Here is a 13948-nt window from a genome sequence, read left to right as displayed (position 1 = left end):
GCTGGAGTGGCCTTAATTTGGTAGAGACCTGAGCCTAAAAGAGGGCTGTGTTTAGAATGGTACATGGAAATGGAGATTCTGACTAGTTGTAGTTATCTATGGAATCTTTGGTGGGAATTGGGAGTGTTCTCCCAAGTTTCCTGGACGTACTCCAGCTTCAGTAATTACATCTGCCTACCTAACTTTTGTGTTTCAATCAAATGTAGAGATACTCGTGGTGAGTGGTTATGGAAAACAGTGTGAACTCTTCTGTTCCCTAGAAGTGAGTGGATTAACTCCTAAATTGATTTGGAAGATAAAATTGACTGATAAAGAATAGACATTCTGTAGAGTTCTACATATGTTGAAAATTATTGTACCTGCATTTCAGTGCCCAAGACCCTCACAGAAGTTCATAAGTAGTCATTGAAAATGATGACAAATTTATTATTGGGAAATCATACTGGGAGGCCTGATGTTTGGCTTCAACAGTTTTAGGGTTTCAGGTCAAGTCCCTAAGTATAATTTAGTACTAAGTAAACACACTGGAATAGGCACTATGAGCAATACAAAGGAATCCTATAAGCTTGGAAAAGTAAATATTTGTGAAGAAAATAAAGAATAACTTTAGACAGTGTTTAATAAAATGGTGGATTGTGAGGTATACATGTATAAATGATATAGAAATTTAGAGCTAAGAAGGTGAGAATAGCTTGGAGTGCAATCAGAAAGCTTTTTCATTGGGGCACCTGAGTGGCTGAGTTGGTTAAGCATTGGACTCTTGATTTTGGCTCAAGGCATGATCTCACAGTTTGTGAGTTCGAGCCCTGTGTCAGGCCCTGTGCTGATAGGGCAGAGACTGCATGGATTCTCTCTCTCCCTCTCTGTCCCTCCCCTGCTCTCTCCCTCCCTCTCTCTCTCTCACCATCTCTCTCTCTCTCTCAAAATAAATAAATAAACTTTAAAAAAAAGAAAAGCTTTTTAGTTGATGGGAGCTGAACTGTATGTTGGCATATGGGATATGAAATAGGAAGACAATAGGGAAACTGGAGAAGATATTCCTGATAACAAGATAGTTATTTATTCAGTTACTAATTCAGAGAATATTTTTGAAACAACTGAACAGAAACATAAAGATCATGACGTGAAAGTAGGATGAAGAAGAGGGTTTGTTTTAAAGAATAAATGGAAAATAAGATTGCATGAAGTAGTGGTAGATGATAATAAAGATTCAACTTTATATATCATCTTGCTACCAAAGTGGAGAAAAATGGGGGTGCCTGATTGGCTCAGTCGGTTAAGCATCTGACTTTGTCTCAGGTCATGATCTTGTGGTCCATGTGTTTGAACACCGTGTCAGGCTCTATGGTGACAGCTCAGAGCCTGGAACCTGCTTTGGACTTGTGTCTCCCTCTCTCTCTGTCCCTTCTCCGCTCACACTGTCTCTGTCTCTCTTTGTCAAAAATAAATAAACATTAAAAAAAAAACATTTTAAAAGTGGAGAAAAATAGTTAAGTTCATAAGCAGAAACTGGAAAAAATTTCTGCCAACCATGAAAACACTAAAATCACTTGCACAGGTTTATTTCACATTGATCCCTTGATCTACACTCTTCTGTATCATTATATTTGTATTTTAACATAAAACAAATTTAATCACCTTGAAAAAAAGGCATGTGTATATTATAGCATGTTTCCATTCCAAATACCATTTTAAGGTTTTCTTTTGAAATCAACCTCATATATGTTTTAATTACCCTGCTCTGAGAATTTTGATTCTTATCTATCCACTCTTAGAGATAACTTGCTCAAAAAGCTCTGAGAGGCTCTTAGGCACTCCTGGAGGCTGCTTAAAGAAACATGAAAAAGTTAGGTGGGCTTTTAATCACATTTCTGCTATCTTCTTTAAGATAAGCTGTCAAGGGACAGCTTGGTGGCTCAGTTGGTTAAGCGTCTGACTCTTGGTTTTCGCTCAGGTCACGATCTCATGGTTCGTGGGTTTGAGCCTAGCATCAGGCTCTGTGCTGACGGCACAGAGCCTGCTTGGGATTCTCTTTCTCTCCCTCTCTCTCTGCCCCTCCCCTGCCCACACTGTCTCTCTCTGTCTCTGTCTCTCTCTCAAAATAAATTAAAAAAAAAAAAAAAGATAGCAAAGTCAAAACTTAGGAAAAAGATGCAGTGTCTTTCCTGTTTATTTTCCAAAGGAGAGGTACACTCTCACACTTCCTTTTTTTTTTTTTTTTTTTTTTTTACTTTACTAGGAAGCCCACTTCTTCCCTGGATGGGTTAAAAATAAATGAAAGTAAATAGTATTAAGTGAAATAAACGTCTGAGTAGCTATGGAGAACAAAGTGAGAACAGGAGCCTGTTCTCCCCAGAGGAATGGAATACCTCCCGCTATTGAAAAGAGGAGGTCCTACCAGAACAGCAGGCAATGTTCAATCTTTTTTGGTTAGCTGCTGCAAATATTTCACACATTATTCATTTGACACACCCCTGAAGACTTCCCTTCTCTTTCTGCCCCTTCCCCACTTTCAACCATCAGCTGTCTGAGCTCTGCTAATCACAAGGGTGAGGTTCAACTAGTGAAAACATGTTGCAGCAAGAGGAATGTACCCTTTGCCCTTTTCCTTTTCTTTGCCGGCCTCTCTAATATAAAATTTCCATTGTTGCAAAGCCAGGAACCGTTTTTCGTTTTCTCCATCAGTGAAACCCACCGGGTTATTTTCTTTTGCTTATGACAAAAGAAAACAAAACAAAACAAAACAAAAAGCCAAATTACCTTGGCGGAAAATGACTCTTCAGCAGCCTTTTGTGAAACTAATGAAGCCACGGCTTTCCCATTTCCTATAATCTAGCCTCACTCTTGGGATCACCCATACTATGTTGGACTTAAATGGCTTTCTGTTTTTGCCCTCTCTTGGCAAGTAACTCTTAGATGCGTTGCTGCATACCGTGGATGAGCTCCAGCAATCCTAAGCCATTCTTTTGATGTATTGAAATAGTTTCTTTTGACTCCCACAGAGTAGCCATTGGAAAAGGTCTGTTTCTTGTACTTACTCTTGGACAAGTGGATGACTGCTGGCAACATTCTCAATTGATTTGATAGGATTTACATTTAGGTAGCATTAGTTAAGAAGGAATTGGGGGGTGGGGTGGGGTTGGAAAGGGTGCAAAACCTACCTGCAGGGGACTGTGCTTAGTTTTAGAAGACAGTTGTGACATCACCTTGCTTACTTCTAGGTTCTACTCTGGTACTATAACTAAGCAAATTAAACCTGTTTCTCCAGAGAGAACTCAGTCTAACCCCAAACTGTTAACATTTCTGTGCTTTACAAGTGAGAGCCAAATTGTTTTCCCTGTTGTGGTTTCAAATACTTTTCTCTGCAAAATACGTTTTTTGCTTTTTAATAGTAGATCATTAAGCTAAAGCATAAATACATCTCTCATAAAAATGACCTCCTATATCTCACTGGGATGAAAACAAACAAATGGTCTGATCAGATTTTAAATAACTGTGGAATTTTGATTATATGAATAAATAGGAAAAAAAGGTATTTACCTGCAATAAAGAAAAATAGTGAAAAATAATTTTACTAAAGAATAGATTGTCCAGGGGCACCTGGGTGGCTCAGTCCGTTGAGCATCCAACTTCAGCTCAGGTCATGATCTCACGGTTGGTGAGTTCCAGTCTCATATCAGGCTTATTGCTGTCAGAGTGGAGCCTGCTTCAGATCCTCTGCCCTTCCCCCATTTGTACTCTCCCCGTGGGGGTGGGGGTGGGGTTGGGGTTGGGGGGGGGGGTGGAGAATGGATTGTCTACTGAAATAGTATCTTCTACCCAGCTACCTATATAGTTTATTGTGAGAATGAATGGGATAGATTTTGATGTCTATTTATAACGATGTTTTCATCTAAAAAAAATGAGTTTTATTACTCATTCAATATCTAATTATTACTAGTGAATTTTAGGGCATGGTAAAAAAATGTGTACAAATCTACCCTTTATGTGGGTAGAGACCAGTGATTATTTCCGAAGAAGACTCTAAGCACTTACAATGAAGTTAATGCCTATTAATCATATCCATAATCATGGCTACATCTTGCTTTTCTAGAACTTCTTATGTTGTTAGATAGTTAAATAAAACCGAAGCTGTCAGATGAGTAAACGTATTTATTTATCAGAAGTCTCGAGAGGCAGAAAGATGAAATGTAGGCTTAATAAAGCAGAAGGAAGAAGTAAAAATAAAAACAAGCTGAGGGACATCTCTCCTTGAACATCTCTGACCTAACATCAAAAGAATTTGCAGAATAGAGTTCTCTTTGAATAAAACTATTGGCATCCCTATGCCTTTTACTTTTTTTTTTTTACAAGAATTTTTTAAACATTTAAATTTATAATCACTCTTAAGAAGTACAATATTTACAGAGACCAGAGTTGAGGCTTTGGATACAGACATGTAATATTTGTGGCTAGGTCTGCAGGGGTCAGGACTGGTATATTTATTGAATCAGAATATGGCAGAAATATAGTTTTCAGTCATTCCTTATTTCAAGAATTCACTTGACTATCTCTCTACTTCTAGTGTGATGGGATGGAATATCCTTGGCTTATTTAGAGGAGTTTGGGTTGTAATTTTCTAAAATTATTTCTTTGGTAGAAGTCATCACTATATGTTCAGTTTTACATATAATTTCACATTGTCCCACAGAGGGTTTGTGTCTCTGTACATTTGCTTTCAGAGCTCCATTCTGGTGGAAAGCTACTATTTGGATTTACCTGTACTTCTTAGTGCCTCCTTTTCTCACCTGCAGAGCGGGTGTGGAAACGGTACTTCAGGAGGTTTCTGTGAGGATCAGGTACACTGTGACATGCAAAGTACTCGGGACACTGCCTGACACTTAATCAATAGTAGCACCGCTTTGTCTTTTTATTGTTCTCCTTGTTACTACCATTATTTTCTTTGTTTTGGTTTTGGTTTCCCGGGGACTTCTAGCCACAAACGAATGAATTGTGTGTCATGGCATTGTCTGCCTCCCCCAAGTGTAAGCAGGACTTTGGCATAGGCTCTTAGCCAAGACTCCTGGATATTACTACCTTCTTCAAATAATAGCAGAAGCTTCTTGCTACTGGAAAAAGATATTCCAACAAGCAAGGGGCATATGTCCCCAGCTTTAATACACATATTATGCTTTTAAAATGCAAAGGGAGAGGAGAGTGGCACAAGTGAATTTATTAGCAAATGTTCCCATTATGAGAACTAATCATAACTTAAAATCCTCAAATTGGATATCCCATATATCCTACATGTTTCTATCTCCCTAAAGTCTTTTTGCATTTTATCTCAATTTGTTTTTTTAATAATTAATTAATTAATACTTTTTCTGTGTTCTCATGACTTCCTGCTGATGCTAAGAGCTAAAATGTGGATCAGAAGGTCTGGGATTTATTTCCTGCTCTACCACTTGCTATCTCTTTAGCCTTAAGCTGCTTAAGTTTTCCTTATCTGTACTCACTCTCAAAAACTTGTGTAAGAATACTATATTTGAAAGTGATTCCTGAACTGTGAAGCTCTAATGAAATGTGAAGTAGTAGTGTTATTATCAGTAATAATATTTAGCATTAAAAGAATGGCAGAAATCCTCTAAGGCCTCGGCTTCTAACATTGGTGGATGGTGGAGGAGACTTGGTGTGAAGTCGGGAGGACTAGACACAGGTGGGGCAAGCTCGAAAGACCGGAATCGAGGCTTTATTCGTCATACAGAACACATGATTGCATGTCTTGGTTTCCTGAAATATAAAGTGATAGGATTGTTTTAAGGGTTAATTGAGGTAACAATTGCAAAGGACATAGTGTAAAGCCTAACGTTCAGGAAACAGTAAGAGTTAGCATTACGTCTACCATTTAATAGCTGCATGACTTTCTACTAACCATTTAGTCTAAGATTGTTTCCTCATTTAAGAAACAGAATAATAATTGCCATCTCATAGGATTTCTGTAAAGACTATATAAATTATAGCACTTAGCACAACCCTTGGTATATATCATGTTTATTAAACGGTAGCTGCTACTATCATTATTATTTTTAGTAGTGGTTAATTAGTAGAAGTGGCAGCAGCATTGGCGTTGTGCGTGGCCCTGGGCTTGCACTGGAGAATACTGCACGTTAGTGTGGAGAGATCGATCTGAAAAGGTAAACTTAGCCTTCCTATCAGGGGACAGTCAGCATATTTAGAGTTTGAATTTTTATCTTGAGGACAATAATGAGCCATTGAAGGATTTATTTTTTAATCACAGGAGAACATAATTGATTTGTGCTTTAGACAGTGGAGCGAGGTAAGAGCAAGAAATACAGAGACCTGTTAGAAAGACAATGCAGTCTTACATGAAGGAAATGATGTTTGTCTGAAACAAGATTAGTAGCAGTGGAGACAGAGAAAAATCAATAGATGTGAGAGAGATGTGGGGGTTGGATTAACAGGACCCAGTGATGGATTCTATGGGAAGAGAGGAGCAGCAGCTGGAAATAAGGATGTTGATTTGGCTGTGAAAAGAAGTAGCAGACATCAGGAATTTGACCACTTTGACCACTAAGACCCTAACTAAAGCTTCTCCTGGAGCCATTTTGGAAAGAACTGGATGTTCTCCTCCTTCAAAATGCATCTTTATGAAATTTTTTCTAAGTTGGAGGATATGTATTCTGTTATTACATTCATGCTGATGAGAAGTTTTCATGAGATCCTTGATTTCACCTGAAAAAAAAAGTAGTAATTTTGTCTCTATGACATACACCAGGCTCAAAGATTGCCCCGACAGAGCCACGCGGGGTGTATATAGTGTTCATTATGATATCCTCATCCCACAACTAGCACACTTTGATTTACCTGATTGTAAATGAAAACCATCCTACCAGATATACAACAGTATGTGTTTATTGAGTGCATACTCAAAGCCCTGTGCTGAATCCTGAGGGTCAGGACAGGGTGGTGTACAAAGAAAAATTAGAAATGAAATAATTTTAAGGAGCTTATAGTGTGGAAGGGATGAGAAGACATGTAAACATGTAATTACAAATAGGAAGATGGTGATTCTGGGCTCAAGAATATATATATTCTACATCCTCTTTTATGCTACTTAACCTGTATTCACATGTATATCTCCTACATAAAACTATGAGCTCCTGGAAGGTAGAGACCATCTTATTCACTTTGTATTCCCTTCCCCTCAGTCTAATGTAGCTCCTGCAGTAGATCTGGGATCTTTCTTCCTTCCTTCTTTTCTTTCTTTCTTTCTTTCTTTCTTTCGAACAAAAGGTATAGAAACAGGGCTTCAAAATGTTGTGGGTAAGGTCCTCACTTGACTCAGAGGAAGAACAGATTTTAAGGAAGGGTTCAAACATACAGGGTAGAAAGTTGGAGGACTTTAGTCAGTCACCATGTTTAATAGATGACTCTAAGAAATAGCATTCCAATGAACCTGGAGAAGAGGTAAATAACAGACTTTGACATTGGAAGAAGAAGCATCTTTTCCTCAGTATGAAGAACAGACTGGTCCAACTAAAGAAGAGTCAAATGCATTATGTTTAGGGAAGTTTATTATGTACAAGGAAAAGTCCAGAGATTTTCTGTGCAATAAACTTTGACCAATGGCCATGTATTCTCAGTTACCACCCTCTAAGAATACACATCTCAATCAGTACCTAGCTTGCTTCATAAAGATGAGTTCTTGTTGTCTACTAATAATAAGGATTCTTTTCAGAAGACTACACCTAGCAAGTAGGAAACCAAGGATTCCACATTCCAAAAATTAGGATTTCTGTAAAGACTGTATAGCTCTTAGCACAACACTTGGTATATATCGTGTTAATAAAATGTGGCCAAGGACAGGGAGGTATTGAGGAATAAACCTACCCACAATAAAAGAAGAAAATAAGTCAGCCAAGAAACAAACTTTGGATTTAGCTCTTAAAGTCCTTAGGGGAAAAGTTAAAGGTACTTCTGCTTAAAAACTCAAGGAGTTTTCATATCTGAACGACTTTGCCCAGAATTTTGTCTATATGCATATTGTATACCCAAAAACATTCACTTTAAGAAAGACCTTCCTCATATTTTCCTCTATCTTTAAACTGCTGTGATTCATTTAAACTGCTGTATTTGTTTTATTTCCAGTGCACTCCCAAATGTGGTCCGGGATTCAAGCATCGGATTGTTCTGTGCAAGAGCAGTGACCTCTCTAAAACATTCCCAGCTGCACAGTGTCCAGAAGAGAACAAACCCCCTGTCCGTATCCGCTGCAGTTTGGGCCGTTGCCCTCCTCCTCGCTGGGTGACTGGAGACTGGGGCCAGGTAAGACAGTGCGGCAAGGGGCTCCTGCTGAAGCAGCACTTTGAAACACTTAAGTTTTCTGATTGGGTCATTATAAGGGCTCCAGAGATGAGAAACACGACAGTCACACATAGACCCACTAGCTGTGTTTCTCCTGCACCCACACGCTTCCCACTTCTACCTACTCCTTGGGGCTTACCAATGTAATTTAAACTTAAAAGAGAAATAGTCTGTATGGCCAGGTATTTGAGCAAGCTAACAAAACTTTGGATTCTAGTCCCAACTCTCTCAGCTACTTCAAGAACAAATCTGTTAACCCCAGTGTCTTAACTTTCCTACTTGCAAAAGTAGCTCCTCTTAACTTCACAGAAAAGGTATGGGGGTTCTAATTAGCTTGATAATGTGATTGACAGTCTTTGAAATATTATCAATATCTATTATTCAATGGATTTAGCTGATGGACATCATGAATTGGGAAGCCAGTATAAAGGGCTTTTGGTATGTATTTTTACATGAGGTTCATTTGCATTTTATGTTCTAATTCCTATTTTTTTCTTTCTTCATTCTCACTTATTTTTAAACTGTGTTATCTTAGTGAAGACCACCTTAAATCCTTTTACAACAAATCGATATATTTGGATACAAGGAAAATTGAGTATTATTCTTTTGAATGTCAAAAAGGAAATCTATTAGGTTACATTAAAAATAATGTTCCAGGGGCGCCTGGGTGGCTCAGTCGGTTAGGCGTCCGACTTCGGCTCAGGTCATGATCTCGCGGTCCGTGAGTTCGAGCCCCGCATCGGGCTCTGTGCTGACAGCTCAGAGCCTGGAGCCTGTTTCAGATTCTGTGTCTCCCTCTCTCTGGCCCTCCCCCGTTCATGCTCTGTCTCTCTCTCTCTCTCAAAAATAAATAAATGTTAAATAATAATAATAATAATAATGTTCCAGAAAGGTAATTTCTAGACAATCAATGCCCTTTTCCTGTGGTTTTATAATTAACCTTGTTGTTTTCAAATATCTGAGACCCAAATAAATCATGGCACATAACTATACCAGTATGATTTTGTGTGATCTCTGGACTGACTGGACCTGTCATTACTTATTAAAAATGGCATTTCATAGAAGTAGTTAGCAAAATTCTGGACAACCCTCAGCATTTCTACAGTATAGCAGTATCTACCGACCTCTTTTGTTATAGTTGGGAAAGGGCAAAGGTTTTCAGTCTCCATTAAAGCAAATAAATATATTTGTTCTGTACTCAGCCAGCCCTGTGGGGAGACAAAATCAGTGTGATCATAAAATAATTAATATTTGCATGTGTATAACAAATAATTAATAATTTGCATTTGTATAGCATCATTTAATTTATAAAGTACTCAAGTGGAATACACATGATAGACATTGTAAGCAATTATGTGTTTCACTGTGAAAGTGTAACCATTTCAAAATATGGAATTGATATGGTGTTAAAGAATAAGTACAGACATGCCCTCATAATTTTGATTTAAACCATGGAGGCATTTCCTTCCTTACATATTCTTTGTTGCAATGCACTGTCATATAAAGGTCAGTTGAAAGTTTTCGCATGTGAGTGATTTCACCAAATTTGCAGTAATCAATTTCAGGTTATTCTTTTAAATGTTGTCAAGTCCTTTTCTTCTCATCTATATTTTAAATTCAGTTTTCTAAAATTAAAATTAACTGGTAAAAATACATTTTCAAAGACACTTTAATACATTTTATAGTGCATTTGTTTGTCATTCTTTATTTAGGAATTTTAAAATAAAAGTGTCTGTCAATATCCTTGCAACTCCTGTAAGTGTTTTGAGAGTTTTTACAGACAAATTCAATAGGGCCTCAGTTTGTTAACCTTATAAGCATCACCATCGCCTGTCTCGGCACTAGCTCATCTCCTTGATCTCAGATCTCACAGGCTTTGCGGGCATTCTGGGTGGCAGACCCAAAGAAAGATCCAGCTTCATGGTTCAGCCTGGACAGCTGATCGGTCCCCACTGAGACTAAGTCACTCAGAGAGTAACTTCAACTGTAAAGTAACTGAATCCCTGAGTAGATGAAAAAGGAGAGGGAGGCATGCTACTTGGCTCACATTTGTGTGACTAACAATACCTTAGAAAACTCAAGGTAATTATTGAAGCTCTTTTATTTTTTTTTAAACTGGTTCCCATCACTAGCCCACACAGCAGTCACTGCTGTTTTACTGAACTCCTATTTTGATCACATTCACAGCACTCCAGTAGACCATCAGCTTGTTTGCCATAGGACTGTAATAAATAGGGAGCAAAAGTGATGTCCCAGCACTAGAATCCCTAATTACTACTTCCTCATGAGGGTTTTCTTATTACACTCCTGTTACAGTTCACCTAATTGGAAGTGTTAGAAAAATAGCCCAAGAAATCTCTTGTTTTCTAGGAACTATATTGCTTCCATTTTCAAAGGTAATAACATGTTCCTTGAATTTTCAAATGAGTTCTACAGTAGAATGACTTAATCATATACCTCTCCAAGATGAACTTCATATGGACTTTAAAAGCTAATATATATGGTATTTGGAAAGATATAATATCTTTTTACCTCCTGAAAATTGTTGAATTTTGTTTCTCTCTGTGTCTTTCGGTTCAGTGTTCTGCTCAGTGTGGCCTTGGACAGCAGATGAGGACTGTGCAGTGTCTTTCCTACACTGGACAGGCGTCTAGTGACTGTCCAGAAACTGTTCGGCCTCCATCGATGCAGCAGTGTGAAAGCAAATGTGACAGTACCCCCATTTCCAATACTGAAGGTGAGTTTCCCATGGACAAAGGGCCTGCGGCCTCTAATGACTCACCTCTGGTGGCTCCCAGGGTTTGAGGAGCCCCATAAAGCCACTGTTGTAGTATAGTTCATGTAGAGCATTTGTGAAAGTTGCATGTGTACTGGATATGTGATAAGGAAACCTACATTTTTTTCCCTGACTACCTGACCTTGTTAAGTCACTTAAACTTTCTGGAGCTAAATTAGCTTATCTTTATAATGAGGGATTGGAGTAAGTAACCTCTAAGGTCTATGTTTGACCTAGCATTCTATGTTTGACTTGTGCCAGAAATACAGAGATGATGTCTAATGAACCACACTTTGAATTTAAAGTTCTGTTTCTTTTCTGTTTCTTTTTGGATTTAACAATGGATCTCTACCATCATGAAGATTAAAATTCATGCTTGTTGTACATATAATGAAAGCAAATATTTGAAACTATTTATTTCAAGTGCTAGTTTTCTTATTGTAGAAAAGAAGAAAAAGATAATTATATAGCTGTTTATAGAGGAGCACAAAGGTCTTTATGCTCTGAAATTTCTCTTTCTTTTAATTTTTTTTAATGTTTATTTTTGAGAGTAGAGACAGAGCATGAGTGGGGAAGGGGCAGAGAGAGAGGGAGGCACAGAATCCAAAGCAGGCTCCAGGCTCTGAGCTGTCAGCACAGCTGACGCGGGGCTCGAACCCACGAACCATGAAATCATGACCTGAGCTGAGTTGGACGCTTAACCGACTGAGCTGCCCAGGTGCCCCTGAAATTTCTCTTTCTTATGTATTGGGAAATCTGTTTATTAATAGCAGTTGCCAGCCCAAATCCTGAATTTTCTTATATCTTATTTAAACAAATATACTTTGCTTATTCAGTTAGGCATTCATTTAAAATTTCCTGAATGCCACTATGTAAGAGGCACTACAACAGAAATCATGGGAAATATAGAGACAAATATGGCATAGTCAGGAAATTCAGACTGCCTTGCCATATGAAAATAGAGGCATGCCCAAATAAATGCACAAGAACATCTGGAACCACTAATTTAAATTATGTAAGAAACCTGGTTATGGGGCTCTGCTTGAAACAAAAGTAGAGAACTATCCTGAAAATAATTTGTTAATATTTTTCAAATGAAAATTATGTGCTCATGAGCCTATTAAAAAGAGATCTATTCCTTTTGACTAAATTTCTCCAACTTAAAGGATTTTTTTAAAAAATTACATTCACTATTGGGGCACCTGGGTGGTTCAGTCAGTTAAGCATCCGACTTCGGCTCTGTGCTGACAGCTCAGAGCCTGGAGCCTGCTTTGTATTCTGTGTCTCCATCTCTCTCTGCCCCTCCCCTGTTCACACTCACAAAACTAAATAAACATTGAAAAAAAATTTTTTTAAATTACATTCACTATTTTAAAATATTTCCTTAGAGGGGCGCCTGGGTGGCTCAGTCAGTTAAGCGGCCGACTTCGGCCCAGGTCATGATCTCGCAGTCCATGAGTTCGAGCACCGCGTCGGGCTCTGTGCTGACAGATCAGAGCCTGGAGCCTGTTTCAGATTCTGTGTCTCCCTCTCTCTGACCCTCCCCCATTCATGCTTTGTCTCTCTCTGTCTCAAAAATAAATAAACGTTAAAAAAAAATTATAAAATATTTCCTTAGATATTTTATTTTAGGAAGAGCAATCATCTTGTATGACAGGATACAGAGAAATTACTTTGCAAATATACCAGTTTTTATATCTAAGCCTCAACATGAAATCCTTTTTGTATAATTTACTCTTTCAGATAAGTATGACCTTATTGTACATTAATTCAAAATCATAATTTTAATTTGCAAAATCTGTTGCTCTGATGTCATCTACTTTTTTGTCCCTTCGGTAATGGTCATTCTAGAAATTGAGCTTTTCTTCTCTTGAGAAGGACTCAAAATCCATGATAAACCTAAGTATTTTCCTTAGCAAAACAATCTCTTTTAAATAATCTAAATAAAAATATCTGTCTTGTGTAAGACTGCATCAAACAATTATAAATTGTTTATCCATTATAAATTATTAGCAGTCAATCACATAGGTCTGAAGGTCTATTTTTCTTTCTGAGTTGGAAGATAAAAGGTTGAGGTGCAAAAGATATAACTATCATATTAAATTACTCTGTATTGGGTATTATGGGTAGGCCCTTTATATTTATTATCCACCTTATATATCTCATATACATAAATATCTCTGTGTGTGTGTGTACGCACGCATGCATGTTATAATTATGTCAGCAACCGTCCAAGAGTTGGTATTACTGATGAGGAAACTGAGGCACAGAGAGGGATAGTGACTTGCCCAAATGATAAGACTAGGAAGTAGTAAAGGCAGAATTTGAACTGAGATTTGGCAAAGCCCAAGGGCATGTCAGTTTCAACTACATTTTTATGCTATTCTTAATTCACTTATTAGTAGGGTATTTTAACATGAAAACAGAGCTTCTGGTTATGAAGTAGCAACTCTTTCTAGCATGACCATCATCCTGATTCAGTAGATTCAGGCTTAGTCACTGCTGAAAGAATTGGTTTTTTAACATGCTCACAGCAATGTAGATGTTGAAATTATGTATATAACTTTATTTTAGGCATTTTAGTGATTTCTCCAAAAACTTTTCTGTAGTGGTTAGTTATTATACAGAAGCGTCTAGCTGGTGATGCAAAGTTTTCAGAGTGGGCAAAATATCATTTGTAACTGGACTTATTTCTGCCTTAAAGAAATTCTCTTAAAATAGATATGTGTTAATCTGAGGTTTCTTAAATTATTTGTAGAAACACCTCATGGTCATTTAATCTGCCTGGCCAAATCACTTTTCACTAAT

General features: G+C 37.7%; 1 protein-coding gene across 1 annotated transcript in view; it reads left to right on the top strand.

Annotated features, from left to right (window-relative positions):
• Positions 1-13948, top strand: part of ADAMTS6 (ADAM metallopeptidase with thrombospondin type 1 motif 6) — a 296246-nt gene that overhangs the window by 268565 nt on the left and 13733 nt on the right. The window contains exons 22-23 of the mRNA XM_042987636.1: positions 8149-8325; positions 10945-11101. Coding sequence (XP_042843570.1) covers positions 8149-8325; positions 10945-11101 — 334 coding nt within the window. The remainder of the gene's footprint in view (positions 1-8148; positions 8326-10944; positions 11102-13948) is intronic.

Source organism: Panthera tigris, chromosome A1 (genome assembly GCF_018350195.1).
Source record: "Panthera tigris isolate Pti1 chromosome A1, P.tigris_Pti1_mat1.1, whole genome shotgun sequence".
NCBI classification, from domain to species: domain Eukaryota; kingdom Metazoa; phylum Chordata; class Mammalia; order Carnivora; family Felidae; genus Panthera; species Panthera tigris.
This window is presented reverse-complemented; position numbering and strand designations above follow the sequence as displayed.